General features: G+C 41.2%; 2 protein-coding genes across 2 annotated transcripts in view; one reads left to right on the forward strand and one right to left on the reverse strand.

The window, feature by feature from the left end:
- Window positions 1-4280, forward strand: part of mtus2a (microtubule associated tumor suppressor candidate 2a) — a 28480-nt gene extending 24200 nt beyond the window's left edge. The window contains exons 6-15 of the mRNA XM_070844050.1: window positions 260-447; window positions 538-663; window positions 1906-1972; window positions 2222-2436; window positions 2569-2674; window positions 2766-2839; window positions 2935-3033; window positions 3244-3363; window positions 3514-3614; window positions 3851-4280. Coding sequence (XP_070700151.1) covers window positions 260-447; window positions 538-663; window positions 1906-1972; window positions 2222-2436; window positions 2569-2674; window positions 2766-2839; window positions 2935-3033; window positions 3244-3363; window positions 3514-3614; window positions 3851-4280 — 1526 coding nt within the window. The remainder of the gene's footprint in view (window positions 1-259; window positions 448-537; window positions 664-1905; window positions 1973-2221; window positions 2437-2568; window positions 2675-2765; window positions 2840-2934; window positions 3034-3243; window positions 3364-3513; window positions 3615-3850) is intronic.
- A 3338-nt stretch (window positions 4281-7618) lies between these two features.
- On the reverse strand, window positions 7619-11970 carry stoml3b (stomatin (EPB72)-like 3b). Its single transcript, XM_070843328.1, has 7 exons — window positions 11836-11970; window positions 10116-10219; window positions 9946-10018; window positions 9694-9776; window positions 9371-9574; window positions 8774-8908; window positions 7619-8573 (listed from the first exon to the last, which is right to left on the reverse strand). The coding sequence occupies exons 1-7, from the start codon at window positions 11897-11899 to the stop codon at window positions 8379-8381; spliced, it is 858 nt and encodes a 285-aa protein (XP_070699429.1). The 5' UTR covers window positions 11900-11970; the 3' UTR covers window positions 7619-8378.
- Window positions 11971-12501: the final 531 nt, after the last annotated feature.

The following is a 12501-nucleotide window of genomic DNA, read 5'->3' on the forward strand; positions in this document are numbered from 1 at the left end:
TATCATGTGAACACAGTCATTAGCAATAGGTCAGGTCAAATCTCCACTGATTTAATACTCATCAATTTCTTTATTTAGATAGATGTGTCCTAGTTAGATTTAAGAATTAGTACATGACTAATTAATGCCATATGGAAGATTGTATATATCGTATGTATATAATATTTCCATATCGTAAAATTTGTCATAGAACAACACTGCTAATGAAAACTCATTTCTAACCTAAATTAATTTGTCTGTGTTTTTTCTCTCCCTGCAGTCCAGTCTGGGCAGCGACCCGCAGCAGCAGTGCGAGGGTCGGCTCCCCCGGGGTCCCCTCGCCGCGTGCCCCCCCTGAGGCTGCAGCAGGAGCAGCAAGAGAGCCTGCAGAGAGAGAAAGAGGAGGCTCAACAGAAAGAGAGAGAGAGGCAAGCCGAGGAAAGAGAAAAGGATGAGCAAAGGGAGGAGGTGAGGGGTTGAGAAAATGTTAAAGCACCACTCGGAGGTTATTCTATTCAGCTTCAGTCATTGCCACTCACTGTGTGTTCACACCAAAAGGTTCAGAGGCTGCAGGGACGCTGTGAGCAGCAGGAGAGGCAGCTGAAGGCTCTGAGAGGAGAGCTGAAGAAGACTTCCTTGGGTCTGGAAGCCTTTATTGTCACCACTCAGCATTTCTGCCTTAAGGTAGCCAGCTTAGTACGATGCATACACTCAATAAAATTAATATTGTCTTGCACTGTAATAATGTTATCCTGCACTACAGCGCCGATCCAGAAAGCTTTCTAGTGTTATTTTGACCTAACTGTAGATTTCCTTTAATTAACTATTTTCAAGGCCTAAAATGGCAGATTTCTCCTTGGTGGATAGTACTAGTCATCATCATTATCATCATCATCATCATATTTATTCCAATCTAAATCCAACATCTGATTAGCAGGAGGTGCTCCAACGCTTAATCCTGTAGACAGCAGAGCCTCGTCCACCTCATTTACTCAGAGCCCAGACTGTAGAAAAGACACGCTCACGTGAACGTGAAGACCACATACAGTATTTAACACCATGATGTCCGATTCATGGCATGGTCCATGAGCAAGCAAGGGTGTGGGAAGGGTCCTCCAGAGTTCAGTGTGTCACTGAGATGGTCTCTGTATCTGATGCAGTGATTTAACCTCTGAGGTACAATAGCTTTAATACTGCTGCAAGGCTGTCGAGGGACTGTCTGACTTCTTTATGGTCACCGTCTGAGTGCTGCAATCGGTGTCCCACAGTGCAGACATAGAAGACAGGGATGGTTTATGTGCGAGTCTGTTTGAGAAGGACTGAGCTCCCTCTGCTGGCATCAGTCAGACACAACAGCTACAGTATACAGAACATGCAGCTGTGAATGTTTCATATTAAACAACAAACATCTGCAGTAGTTTCTAATTCAGTGTAACCAGCATGTCAGGAACTCATCATGCAGATATCTTAATAATATCAAATAATCCTCTGGTTTCTTTTTTCTTGTTTCTTTTATTTTCTGGTGCTGGCTTGGCCAAACTTTTAACCATGCTAGCACTCTGCTCTAAAATTTTGAATGACCAGGAAACAACTAAACTAATAATAAATTCCCATCAGCCTCAGCTGTAGGCATATGACTGTAATGTTTTGGTTTTTTTTGCTAATTAGGAAATGCTAGCATGCTATAACATGCTTAACTATGATGCTTAACGTGGTGAACATCATTGTATTCAACTTCAACATATTAGAATTGTTTTAGTGGTTTAATTTAGCTCAAAGCTCACAAAGCTGCTGGTGCGACTGTAGGCTTGTTACATTATCCAGCACTTAACCAGCTGTTTCACATTTTGTGCTTCCATCCAGAGTTATTTAAAATTATTTGGCACTCGGAAACCTGAATTATGTCAACATGTTGCTTATTTCCAGAATAAAGCTACTGAAGAAAATCGAAGGAAATTGTCCTTGGAAATGCAAGAAATCAGAGAGGAAATGGGTGAGTGAGAACCAACATTTGAGCAAACAGAGGACATTTTCACTAGTTATGGTAAGAAGAGTACAGACAACAACAGTGTGCACAATACCAGGACCCCAAAACTGAAGAAGTTGAATGGAATTCAGCCATCATTGTTTTATTTTATTATGTACACCTGACCCCAGTTTGCATAATGATAGATGTACAGTAAAACTTCTACTATTCTACTATTCAGTTAACATTGTGAGATACGTTCTGCTTCATACACAGCATCCAACACAGCGCGATGGGAGAGACTCCATCGGGAAAAGACAGCGCTGGAGGTGGCGTTTGAGCGAGAGCTGCAGGAGCTGCAGCTGCAACAGGAGGCGGAGCTCGCTGCCGTCGAGGAGGGGCTTAGGAAGTGTCACTCAGCAGAGGCCGAACACCTGAAGGCCGAGCATCGGTCAGAGATGGAGGAGCTCAGGACTCAGCAACAGGAGCAGGTGGGAGAAAGGCATCATGGGAGATGTTTTGTGTCAGCTCTTTTGAGATCTGATCTTTTCCGTGAAATCAGCTATTGAAAGATATTAATCTGTGTGTGTGTGTGTGTGTGTGTGTGTGGGGCGGGATGTCAGGTGGAGGAAATGACAGTCAACCACCAGGCAGCCGTTCAGGAGCTCAGAGACATGCATAACATCACCATGGCAACGCTGCATGAGGAGCACGCCCGTACCATGAGGGGTAAGATATCAGACCTCAGTTAAGAAACACAATATGACACTGCCACAGACAACATCTAATATTATCATTGTGCTTATTAATCGGTGTGTAGACCTAAGGAAAGCTCATGAGCAACAGAAGATGCTTCTGGAGGAAGATTTTGAGAAACTCAGGATTTCTCTACAGGTATGATTCCATAAGAAACAGATACTTAATTAGTTGGTTGATATGTACTGATGCAATGTATATTATTGGGTTTGTGTGTGCGGATGCCTGTGCAGGATCAAGTGGACACTCTGACATTTCAAAACCAGAGTCTGAGGGACAAAGCCAAACGCTTTGAGGAGGCTCTGAGGAGGAGTACAGACGAACAGATCGTTGTGAGTTCATCTACTGTATAAGAAAGTGCACGGACACTGTACAATAGACTTGCATGACTGCATCTATGTCTCTGCAAATCATAACAATGAGTCTCTGGAAATATTGGAGATATCCAAATATATTATATATTATATATAACTTATATATAACTCTCTTTCTTTCTTTTCTCTTGCTCTTGTCTTTTCGTTCGTGAATGCGTCTGTAACCAGGATGCTTTGGCTCCATACCAGCACATTGAGCAAGATCTGAAGAGTTTGAAGGAGGTTGTTGAAATGAAGAACCAGCAGATACACCAGCAAGAGAAGAAGATCTCCGATCTGGAGAAAGTGGTAGGCTCAAATAGGCTACGTCAACTCCGTCTCCACCACTACGCAAACACACACACACGCACTAGCTGTTAGTCTGCACGCACGCCGGTCTGGTTACACGTGATGCCTGCTGGGCGAAAGATTACACTGTGGTTGTATTCTGTTTTTGAGCAGGCCCAAAAGAACGTGTTCCTTGAGGAGAAGGTCCAGGTCTTGCAGCAGCAGAATGAAGATCTGAAGGCTCGTATTCAAATGAACTTAACCCTGTCCAGGTAAGACACATTCAGTCCTCATCTTTATCATGAATGCTGTTACCTCCATCAAAGATAGTAAGTCTGTTTCTACTCTATACTCATTGCTCATGAAACTGTATGCAAGGTTCAAAATGAACCATCTTTTTCCTCATAGTGGACGTTTTTAGCCAAATGTCATAATAATACAGTGTGTAACTCTAGGTATTGCCTGTTTTATGCTAAGGTTCACTCCTTCTGTGCTGTTTTCCCTGCAGGCAACTTTCAGAGGAGAACGCCAACCTCCAGGAGTCCGTCGAGAAAGAGAGCAGCGAGAAGAAGCGGCTGAGTCGCAACAACGAGGAGCTTCTGTGGCGCCTCCAGACCAGCCCCCTCATGTCCCCTGCCTCCTCGCCACTGCACCGCTCCTTCTCCACCTCCCCCGTCCCCTCCTCCCCGTTCTTCTCCTCCTCACCTGTCATGGGGTGCGACTCCCCAACCCACTGCCACGGCTATCCCCAGCAGGCTCAGTACTCCTCCCCCTCCCACAGAGCCGCCGCCAACCAGAATCTGTCCCCGGGACCAGCCACACCCACTCACAGGGCAGCAAGCAATCAGAATTACTCCCCTGGCCCGGCCACGCCCACACACAGAGTGTCAGCCAATCACTGCAACTCAGCCGCTTGTCTCAGCTCATTGCAGCGATAAGCTCACATCTCTCTCTCTCTTTCTCTCTCTCTCTCTCTTTTTTCATTTTCTTAACTGGCTCATTGTCTTTCATTTCCTTCACTCTTCCTCTTCCTCCTCCCCCATGTTCAATATGTGTGGCAGTGAGGTAGATGTTGGAGAAAAAACTAGGGTTGTGGTCTACAGTCATCACAAGACAGACCGGAGAGACAGTGCAGTCATTGTCAAAGCACTGAGGTCACATAGTCTCCGTGAGAAACACAACACAGATAAAAATAACACAGATAGCTATTGTCACGGAAAATGGATGTAAATGGCGGCAGTTCGGTTCTTTGTCCGCAATCCCAACTTGTACAAATTCAGAGTCTTGAAATGTTGACTGTACATACTGTATGATAGTGACGCGGATAGTGTGAACATGTAGTGAAACCTCCCTGCATGGGTAGTCGTGAGTCCTGCACAGACAGAAACAATACAGATGGAAACTAGCACACTCTTGCCACTAAAACACAATACTGTGGTGTGTTTAAAATATAGTCACGTCCTTGATAAAAAAAAAAAAAAAAGCTATATTCTCTCTCATTGGGATTAGTCTCTTATAGTCAATTTTGTTTTTCACCTGAAAAAATCCCTAACAAAGCGCCTTATACTCAGTCCTGCGTCTCACCAGCAGAGAACCACCAACATTTGATTTCATGTAAGACTTTGGATAAAAAAATTGGTTTGTAAATTAAAGTGAATCATTTTTTTTTCCACGTCCTCAAGGTGTATTTAACATTTTGTAATTAGTTCCAGGCTGATAGTTTTACTTGCGTGGGACAACCCTAACTGGAACCCCAGCCATTTTACCTGCAAAACACAGAGGACTTCATGTTCGAAGGTCTTCCTACCGCGTCTCGCCACATGAGCTCCTCTTCACTTTCGGGATCCCTCAGGTCAACTTGCAAAAACTTCGTCTGCCATTTTGTATTTACCTCAGCGGGAACGTGCAGTCTGTTGTGTCTGAAGCTCAACAACAACAACAACAACAACAACAACAACCAGAAATACACACAGCTACCAGGGAGCTCAAAGCTAAGGGGGAAACCTAACACAGGAATCTCCGTTTTAAATGTTGTGGATTTCTTTAAAATGTGATGTTTATATCTTATTTATTTGTTACATGTTTTTTGCTACCTAAGCAAGCATGTACTGTGGAAGTCTTCCAGTCTTAGTGTGAAACTTAGATTTGCTGTGATTGTCTATTTATTAAGCCTGAGGTGTGAAGGAAATGAATGGCGTTTGTAACTTTGAAAATGTCACCTATGGGACACAAGCGGAATATGTGATGCACCCCAGGGGAGAGGAAATATCCTGCAGATATTTTGACTTGCTGTCATCACTACATGCGTAGGAGATGTTCAGGGGACTGTCTTATGATATATTATGGTTATATAAGCTATGTAGGTTTTAAAAAATACAGGTTATCCCTGTGTTTACCTCTTTGTGGCAAGTGTCACAAAGATTAGTGCAACCCTTTCTGAACCTGTGTTAATCTCCTCATAACCTTCTGGTTTGTTTATCTGACACTTTTTATCCTTCAAGTATTTCACTCAAACTTTTTGCAAGCTGCTCTGAATTCTCAGTGTCCAAGAATATATTGTTCAGGGAATTATTTTCTAAATTTAGATTAGAAATACTTTCGATTTTCTTTTGTATAGCTTCTCTACAGAACATTATACACTCTCAAGATGTTTCCCGAGATAATTTTCCACTTCTATAAAATACAATAGAGAAACCAACATTTGGTATGTAAAAATGAGACTTATTTTATAGCATACAGTATGTCATAGCTGCCTCCTGTGCTGTACTCCACGGACTAACTTACCCTCAGGGTCCCGATCTTTGATCTGGCTGTGAACCAGTCAACATTGGAAACCACAGTATGATACAGCGTACTCTCAGTGATTTACTCGCACGTTAAAAAAATAAAGCTGAAGCTGTTCAAACCACACAGGAAAATGAGCTGCTGTAAATAAACATGGCCAGTGAGAAGGGATGAGGGTAAGTCTGTGCTGTCCGTTGACAGTTACAGCAGCATTGCGAATGGCAGAGGGGGTTAGAGTCAGTGTCTTATGTAATATTGTTAAAGTAGATGCATGATGGGGGGGGGGGGTATTATTGAGGCCTGCCATGGGGCCTTAAAATTCAACGCCCCTGGTCACTGTTTGTGTTAAGTTACAGGTTGGGTAAATGTAACCTTTTACCAGCATGTAAAGGATGATGTTTTCTGGATTGCCAGTTTTTTTTTGTTTTTTTTTTCAGTAATAGACTTTTAAGTAGATCTTCAATTGCCATACCAGCACTTTTGATGGTCGTGAAAAATTAAAAATGATTCTTTCACGGATCTCCCAAGATTTTTTGTATGAATTTACACAGGGTTGAATGCTCTTAAAACAAAAGAATGTCAAGTACAGCATAGGATTTGAGAAATGTATCTCGACTCTCACGCATTTTATACCTACACTGATGATTTTGAGAATGTTTTTGCATAACGATCAATTGTAAGAATATACCAGTCAGAAAGTCACTGTGTTTTCAGATGGTTAGGATTACAGTTCACCCATGTTATTGAATGATTCTTCAGGGTCCTCCCAAAGGTCACTTCAGGTGCAAAAAAATACAGTCGACAAAGATGCAACAAAAACTATTGTTTACAAAGGACAGCGTAAAGTTACCAATTTCTTCTTAAATTACTATTTAACCTCTGAATGGACTATGATTTCTAAACGATGAACTGGTATTGTATTGACCCTTCAATGTGTCCTGTGGACATTTGTGTCTCACTATGCGCTGAATGTCAAAAATGTAATGACTGCATTTTCTACAAGTCATTCATGTGATTTTGTTTAATGAATAGAAGGACCTCTATGTAGCAGCCATTTAACATGTAGCACTTGGTTTAGCCTCCCCACAAGAAACTTGGGTAATTTATCTAATTCACTACAGATTGAAACATCCATGTCGTTAAAACACTGTTGTAGCAAATGTTTCCATAGCTTGTCAGATTTCAGCACTAGAATTTGAATTTGTGGAGGTAAGCTATACTGTTACCCCTTATGGATTTGGTCCAGAGATAAAGTTTACTGAATATGTTTGTTCTGGCACTGATTGTATGTTTTGAATGTAAATACATTTACAACATGAGCTGTGTCTTAGTGCACCAAAAAAGAAAAAAAAAAAATAATAGAAGCATGTTTTTTCCGTCTTTGCTGTTTCTCGCTCTCCCTCTCTCTTCTTTTACCTCTGCATTTGTGATGGTCAAAATGTAACTGTAGTGTAGGAGGCCTAGAGGACGAGGAATGAGATAGTTCAACATGTAATGTATACACGGTACCTTGATGCATTTATTTGTACCTTTTGGGGAGAACACAGTATTAAAAAAAATATTTAAGAAAAGTCACGTGCTGTTCATGTTTCCTTCAAAGATATGTCCTGCTCTCCATTCAAGAGTTCAGGTGTGCTCACGTGTATTCTGATACAAGTGTGTGTGTTAATTAACAGCTTACTGTAGATATTCAGGACTGGTCTTGATCACACACATATCAAAGTATACTTGGACAGATATCCTCTGTCAAACCAATTGTCTTTCTCTCACATCCAGCAACAACAACAAAGCAGACCGACTAACATAAAATACTGTTTATAAAACTTTTACTGTTTTCCCTTTTTGTTATTTTTTTACACATTTTTTCACTTTTGAAACTTTAATAAATCTTAGAAAAATGTTTCTTAAGTTTCCCTTTGCCACAGAGCCTGCTGATTTAAACAACATTTAAACAAAACATGCGCTATACCATAGACATCATATTACACACTACTTATTACATAATCTTAACTACATATGATATCAGTCTCATAACCAATTTTGTCAGACATGTAAACTGTGCTGACGACTACTTCAGTCTAATCACATTGGTTAGCAGGCAAGGCCTGGTCACAGCTTCACTACAAATGGGTATCTATGAAAAAGCTCTGAAAAAATGTGAAGCATACAACAAAAAAGCGTAATAACGCATCCTGACGGTTTATTTTACAAGGAGCCGCAGAAATGTGCCCTCGTCCCATCTGATTCGTGTTTCATTTCACTGGCTTTATGAAGTGACTTATGACATCCATGGGCAGGGGGAAGATGATGGTGGAGTTCTTCTCTGCTGCGATGGTGTTGAGGGTCTGCAGGTAGCGAAGCTGCAAGGCTGACGGGGACTCCGCGATCACGAGCGACGCCTCCTTCAGGGCACGAGACGCATTCATCTCACCCTCTGCTGCAATCACCTACGTAGGTCAAGAGAGAGAGATCAGGTTACAATAACACTCAATAACTGATGAACAACAAATGAAAGTAAACACCTGAAAATGGTGCACTTTTACACTCATGATAAATATTCAGAGCTTGCAGGTGCACATTATGTTTTACAGTGAATTATTGTATAACACCCTATACATGTACTGTGTGTGATGTTACATGTCCTGACCTTGGCTCTGGCCTCTCTTGCAGCCTCAGCTTCAGCAGCCATGGCTCTCTGCATCTGGTGTGGCAGCTTCACATCTTTAATCTCCACTCGCTCCACCTTGATGCCCCAGTTGTCTGTGGCTTCATCCAGGGTGCTCTGGGAAAAAAAAAAGAAAGAGGAAAACTCACATCTGTAGCTTACATTCATTATTCAATACCATCCACAGGTGTAATTCACGCATAAAGCTGTCCACTGGAGATGAAAAATCAAGGAACCCAATTCTTGTAAATGATGTAGTTCCCTTCTTTGAGAAAAACCTTCAGTAAGCAGCAAACGCCTGTGGACAAGCTTCTCTTTGGTTTAATCCACATCCGCCTGAGAGCTTCTGCTTTCTAAAGGTCTCAAAAGAGATCCCAATGATGTAGAATAGGCTTCATGCCAAAAATGTAAAATGGACCAGACTGTCCAGTTAATATCAATCAGCTAAAATGAAATTCTAGCTTCTGAAAAATCTATTGAAACCACATCACAACTTTTTTAAAAGCATCCGCTGCTGTGTGTAATGTGCTCTAATTTCAAAGGTTTTTTTCAGCTTTCACTGGGCTTCGGACTCTGTACCTGCATGCTGTGAGCGATGCCTTCACGATCAGACAAGAGTTCAGCCAGGTTCTTAGTGCCCAGGACATTTCTGAGGGTGGTTTGAGCCAGCAGACGGGTGGAGAAGTCAGCATTAGCCACGTTGGCCACAGAGGCGATGGGGTCATTGACCCGGAAGTACACCACTCCGTCCACACAAACTGTAACTGAGTCCTTAGTCAGGATCTACGGAGGAAGTACAAGTCTCTGTGTGTATGTCTATTTCATAACTGAAATTATTGTACAATGCTGCATGGGAGCATTGTCCTCTGACAATTTTGTGTTGTTCAGTTTCACAACTCTACCTCTTGTGGTGGGATGTCAAATGAAACTGTTCGCAGATCCACTTTCACAAAGGAATCAGTGCACGGCAAAATGAAGAAAATTCCTGTGGACAAACAGAAAAAAGAATGAATTTTCAATAAAGAAGTCACAATTTCTCATCACTCTGAAATTAGTTATTTTTTTTAACTATGAATAATATCCCAAATTCAGGATTTTTTCAATGGTTGGTAAAAAAAAACAAACAAATAAATTGATATTGTTTGTGTTCCTACCCGGTCCTTTAGCCTTCCTATCTGTAATGCGACCAAGTCTGAAGATGACGGCACGTTCATACTCCTGGATAATCTGCAATAGCGGCAGGGAGACACAAGCTCAGTTGAGATTCAAAGTTGCAATAAAGGAAATAGCAGTCTCTGCTTTTCAAGCTGCTGTGCTCGCTCACCTTCAGACAAAACCAGATGGTGAAGGGGAAGAGGAGAGCTGAGAAGATGCCAGACAATATGAATATGGTCCAACCAACGCATCCCAAAGACCCTGTCCGTTCAGCTGGAGAGAGAATCAAAAGTGTGTGACGTAATGTTTGACATAGGGTGAAATCCTGAAAGCAGTCATGACAAATAGAGAGAAAAGCCTCCTTGTTATAGCAAAGTAAGAAATGTGAACTGATTTGGTTTAAGAGGAAACAAGACTTCAGTCACTGGTTCTTAATGAGGACAAATAGGTCCAGAAGGTCACTGATCAGAGACTTTCTGCCCCTCAGTAGCTACGAAAGCTTTCAACGCTCAGCTGCTGAAAAGGCCAAACACACCTCACACTATAGTGAGCAGATATACACAATTGTATGGATGCTAAATAAATAAAAATAGAACTAATATTGTCCTCAGAATCATAATAGAACATTATTTTGAATTGCTATTAATAGATTGTGGCTCAGTTCTGTAAGTGAGAGAGACTTTCACACACACACACACAGTGCAAACAGTAAAATGTTTACTCGTGCAACATGATCTCTGAGTACCGGAGTAGCGCTGTGGTAATAAAAGAAGAAGATGAAGAAGAGGGAAGGATTTTTCCTGTCATACTGTGTCATAGTTTCCAGCTCAGATTTTATGGCATGTTTCACAACAAAGCCATCGATTTCACAATGAGTCCCTCGTGGTCACAGTTTAACCGCATGTTTACAGCAAAGCATTCGGTTGGACATATTTACTCATATCAAAGGCACAGTTCTGTCTTTCTAGGTCAAACCCCAAGACCCCAAGTTTCCTGTTATTCAACTAAAGTGCATTTCACTGCAGCACAAGACTTTTAATGGATCATTATTGTACATTAATTCACTGCATTGCAAATTCACTTGCATTGTTTCACATGATCTTTGATCGTCAGTGGTAAAAGTCATGCATAGTGTTGGATAAGAGTTTATTGTTATATCACCATAACTGACACTGAGCCAATCTGTTTTGTTTTTTCAAGAATTTTTTTTTCACTAAGAAACACAAATAATCTCTACACAATCTGTTCACCCAAATGATTTTTTATTGATCTGCATCACATGCAAACACCCGATTAAAGGTGGATGCATGCAAATGTTGTGTACACAGCTGTGTCAAACGATCCTGTCCAACAGGTTCGCCGTAACAAAGACATGGAAAAATTATTCATCTTAAATATAAACCCTTTGATATGGAAACAAGCCCTCATCAGCAACCAAATTAAGGACAATTTACACACAGGAGCCGTCATGTTACAAGAGTGTAACATGACGGCTCCTCGACTTCAGTCCTTCAGACTTCACCCAGCATGGATACAGAGACACACACACACACACACACACACACACACAATCACAGTCACATGGTTTTCTCAGTGACATGTGATTTCTGTCTCCATGACAATGGAGTTCTACTTTGCCTCTGCCTCTCTCGCTGTTTTCCACCTGCACAGGTGAGCTCTTACATATAACGTACACAAACCTGCTCACATGTGTTACAATATGACATGTACACTTATGGTACTAGTGGTTGAGGGAAGAGTAAACAACACTGTTGATCTAAGCCTTAAACCACGTGTGGCGTTAGTGATATATTTACTTATTTAACACAGCCTGCTACGTCACATTAAAGCTCAGAAGAAAAGACAGAAAAAGAAAGTGGCTATCTTACATATTAAATCGTCTTTGCTCATTCCTCTCCTCTTCTGGCTTTCCATTTGGTCCTCCATTTCCATGTGCTGGTTGAAACTGCGAGGGGAAGTGTGTGGTGAGTTTGTTTAAGTAGATGTGATCAGGAGGGACTCACCCAGCCTTTTAAAGCTGTAATACTGCAATATAATGTAGCTCAGAGAGGGTGTGGCTCCAGCTGCTCAGGTGGTATTTGTACAAAGTGCAGGAACATGAACAGGAACTGGAAAATGTTAGTAATATATAAACCTTGCCAGTCCCAACCCAATTAAACATTACAAAATATCTTAATGATGGTCTTCAGAATGTAATGCTGTACTCATTTCACTTCCCACTACAAAGAGGAACTATTTAAAATCCTGATATCTGTGGATATTAGATTCAAGTTTTAAGTAATTTTCTCGGTGTTTTATGGTATTTGCAGAAATTAGTAAAATGTAATACTTTACAAGACCTATTTTAAGACCATGCTGCTGAAGAAATTGACAAATTCTTACAGAAAAAAAAATTAACAGATTAAATGCGCCTGGAAATGTGTTATTTCTCGTAAGTGTGATTAGTAAAATGTTCAAGTGTATTGCAGATGCTCTTTTCTGTGAAATTCCATAACTGGGTGTTCGACATCACATGACTAATTGACATAAGACTG

Source organism: Pempheris klunzingeri, chromosome 14 (assembly GCF_042242105.1).
Source record: "Pempheris klunzingeri isolate RE-2024b chromosome 14, fPemKlu1.hap1, whole genome shotgun sequence".
Taxonomy (NCBI): Eukaryota; Metazoa; Chordata; class Actinopteri; order Acropomatiformes; family Pempheridae; genus Pempheris; species Pempheris klunzingeri.

Coding starts and splice junctions, on each gene's coding strand:
- stoml3b (XM_070843328.1), bottom strand. CDS start 11,899: ATGGAAATGGAGGACCAAATGGAAAGCCAGAAGAGGAGAGGAATGAGC. Junction 10,220..11,835: donor GAGCAAAGACGATTTAATAT/GTAAGATAGCCA, acceptor TTCTCTCTCCAG/CTGAACGGACAGGGTCTTTG. Junction 10,019..10,115: donor CCATCTGGTTTTGTCTGAAG/GTGAGCGAGCAC, acceptor CCGCTATTGCAG/ATTATCCAGGAGTATGAACG.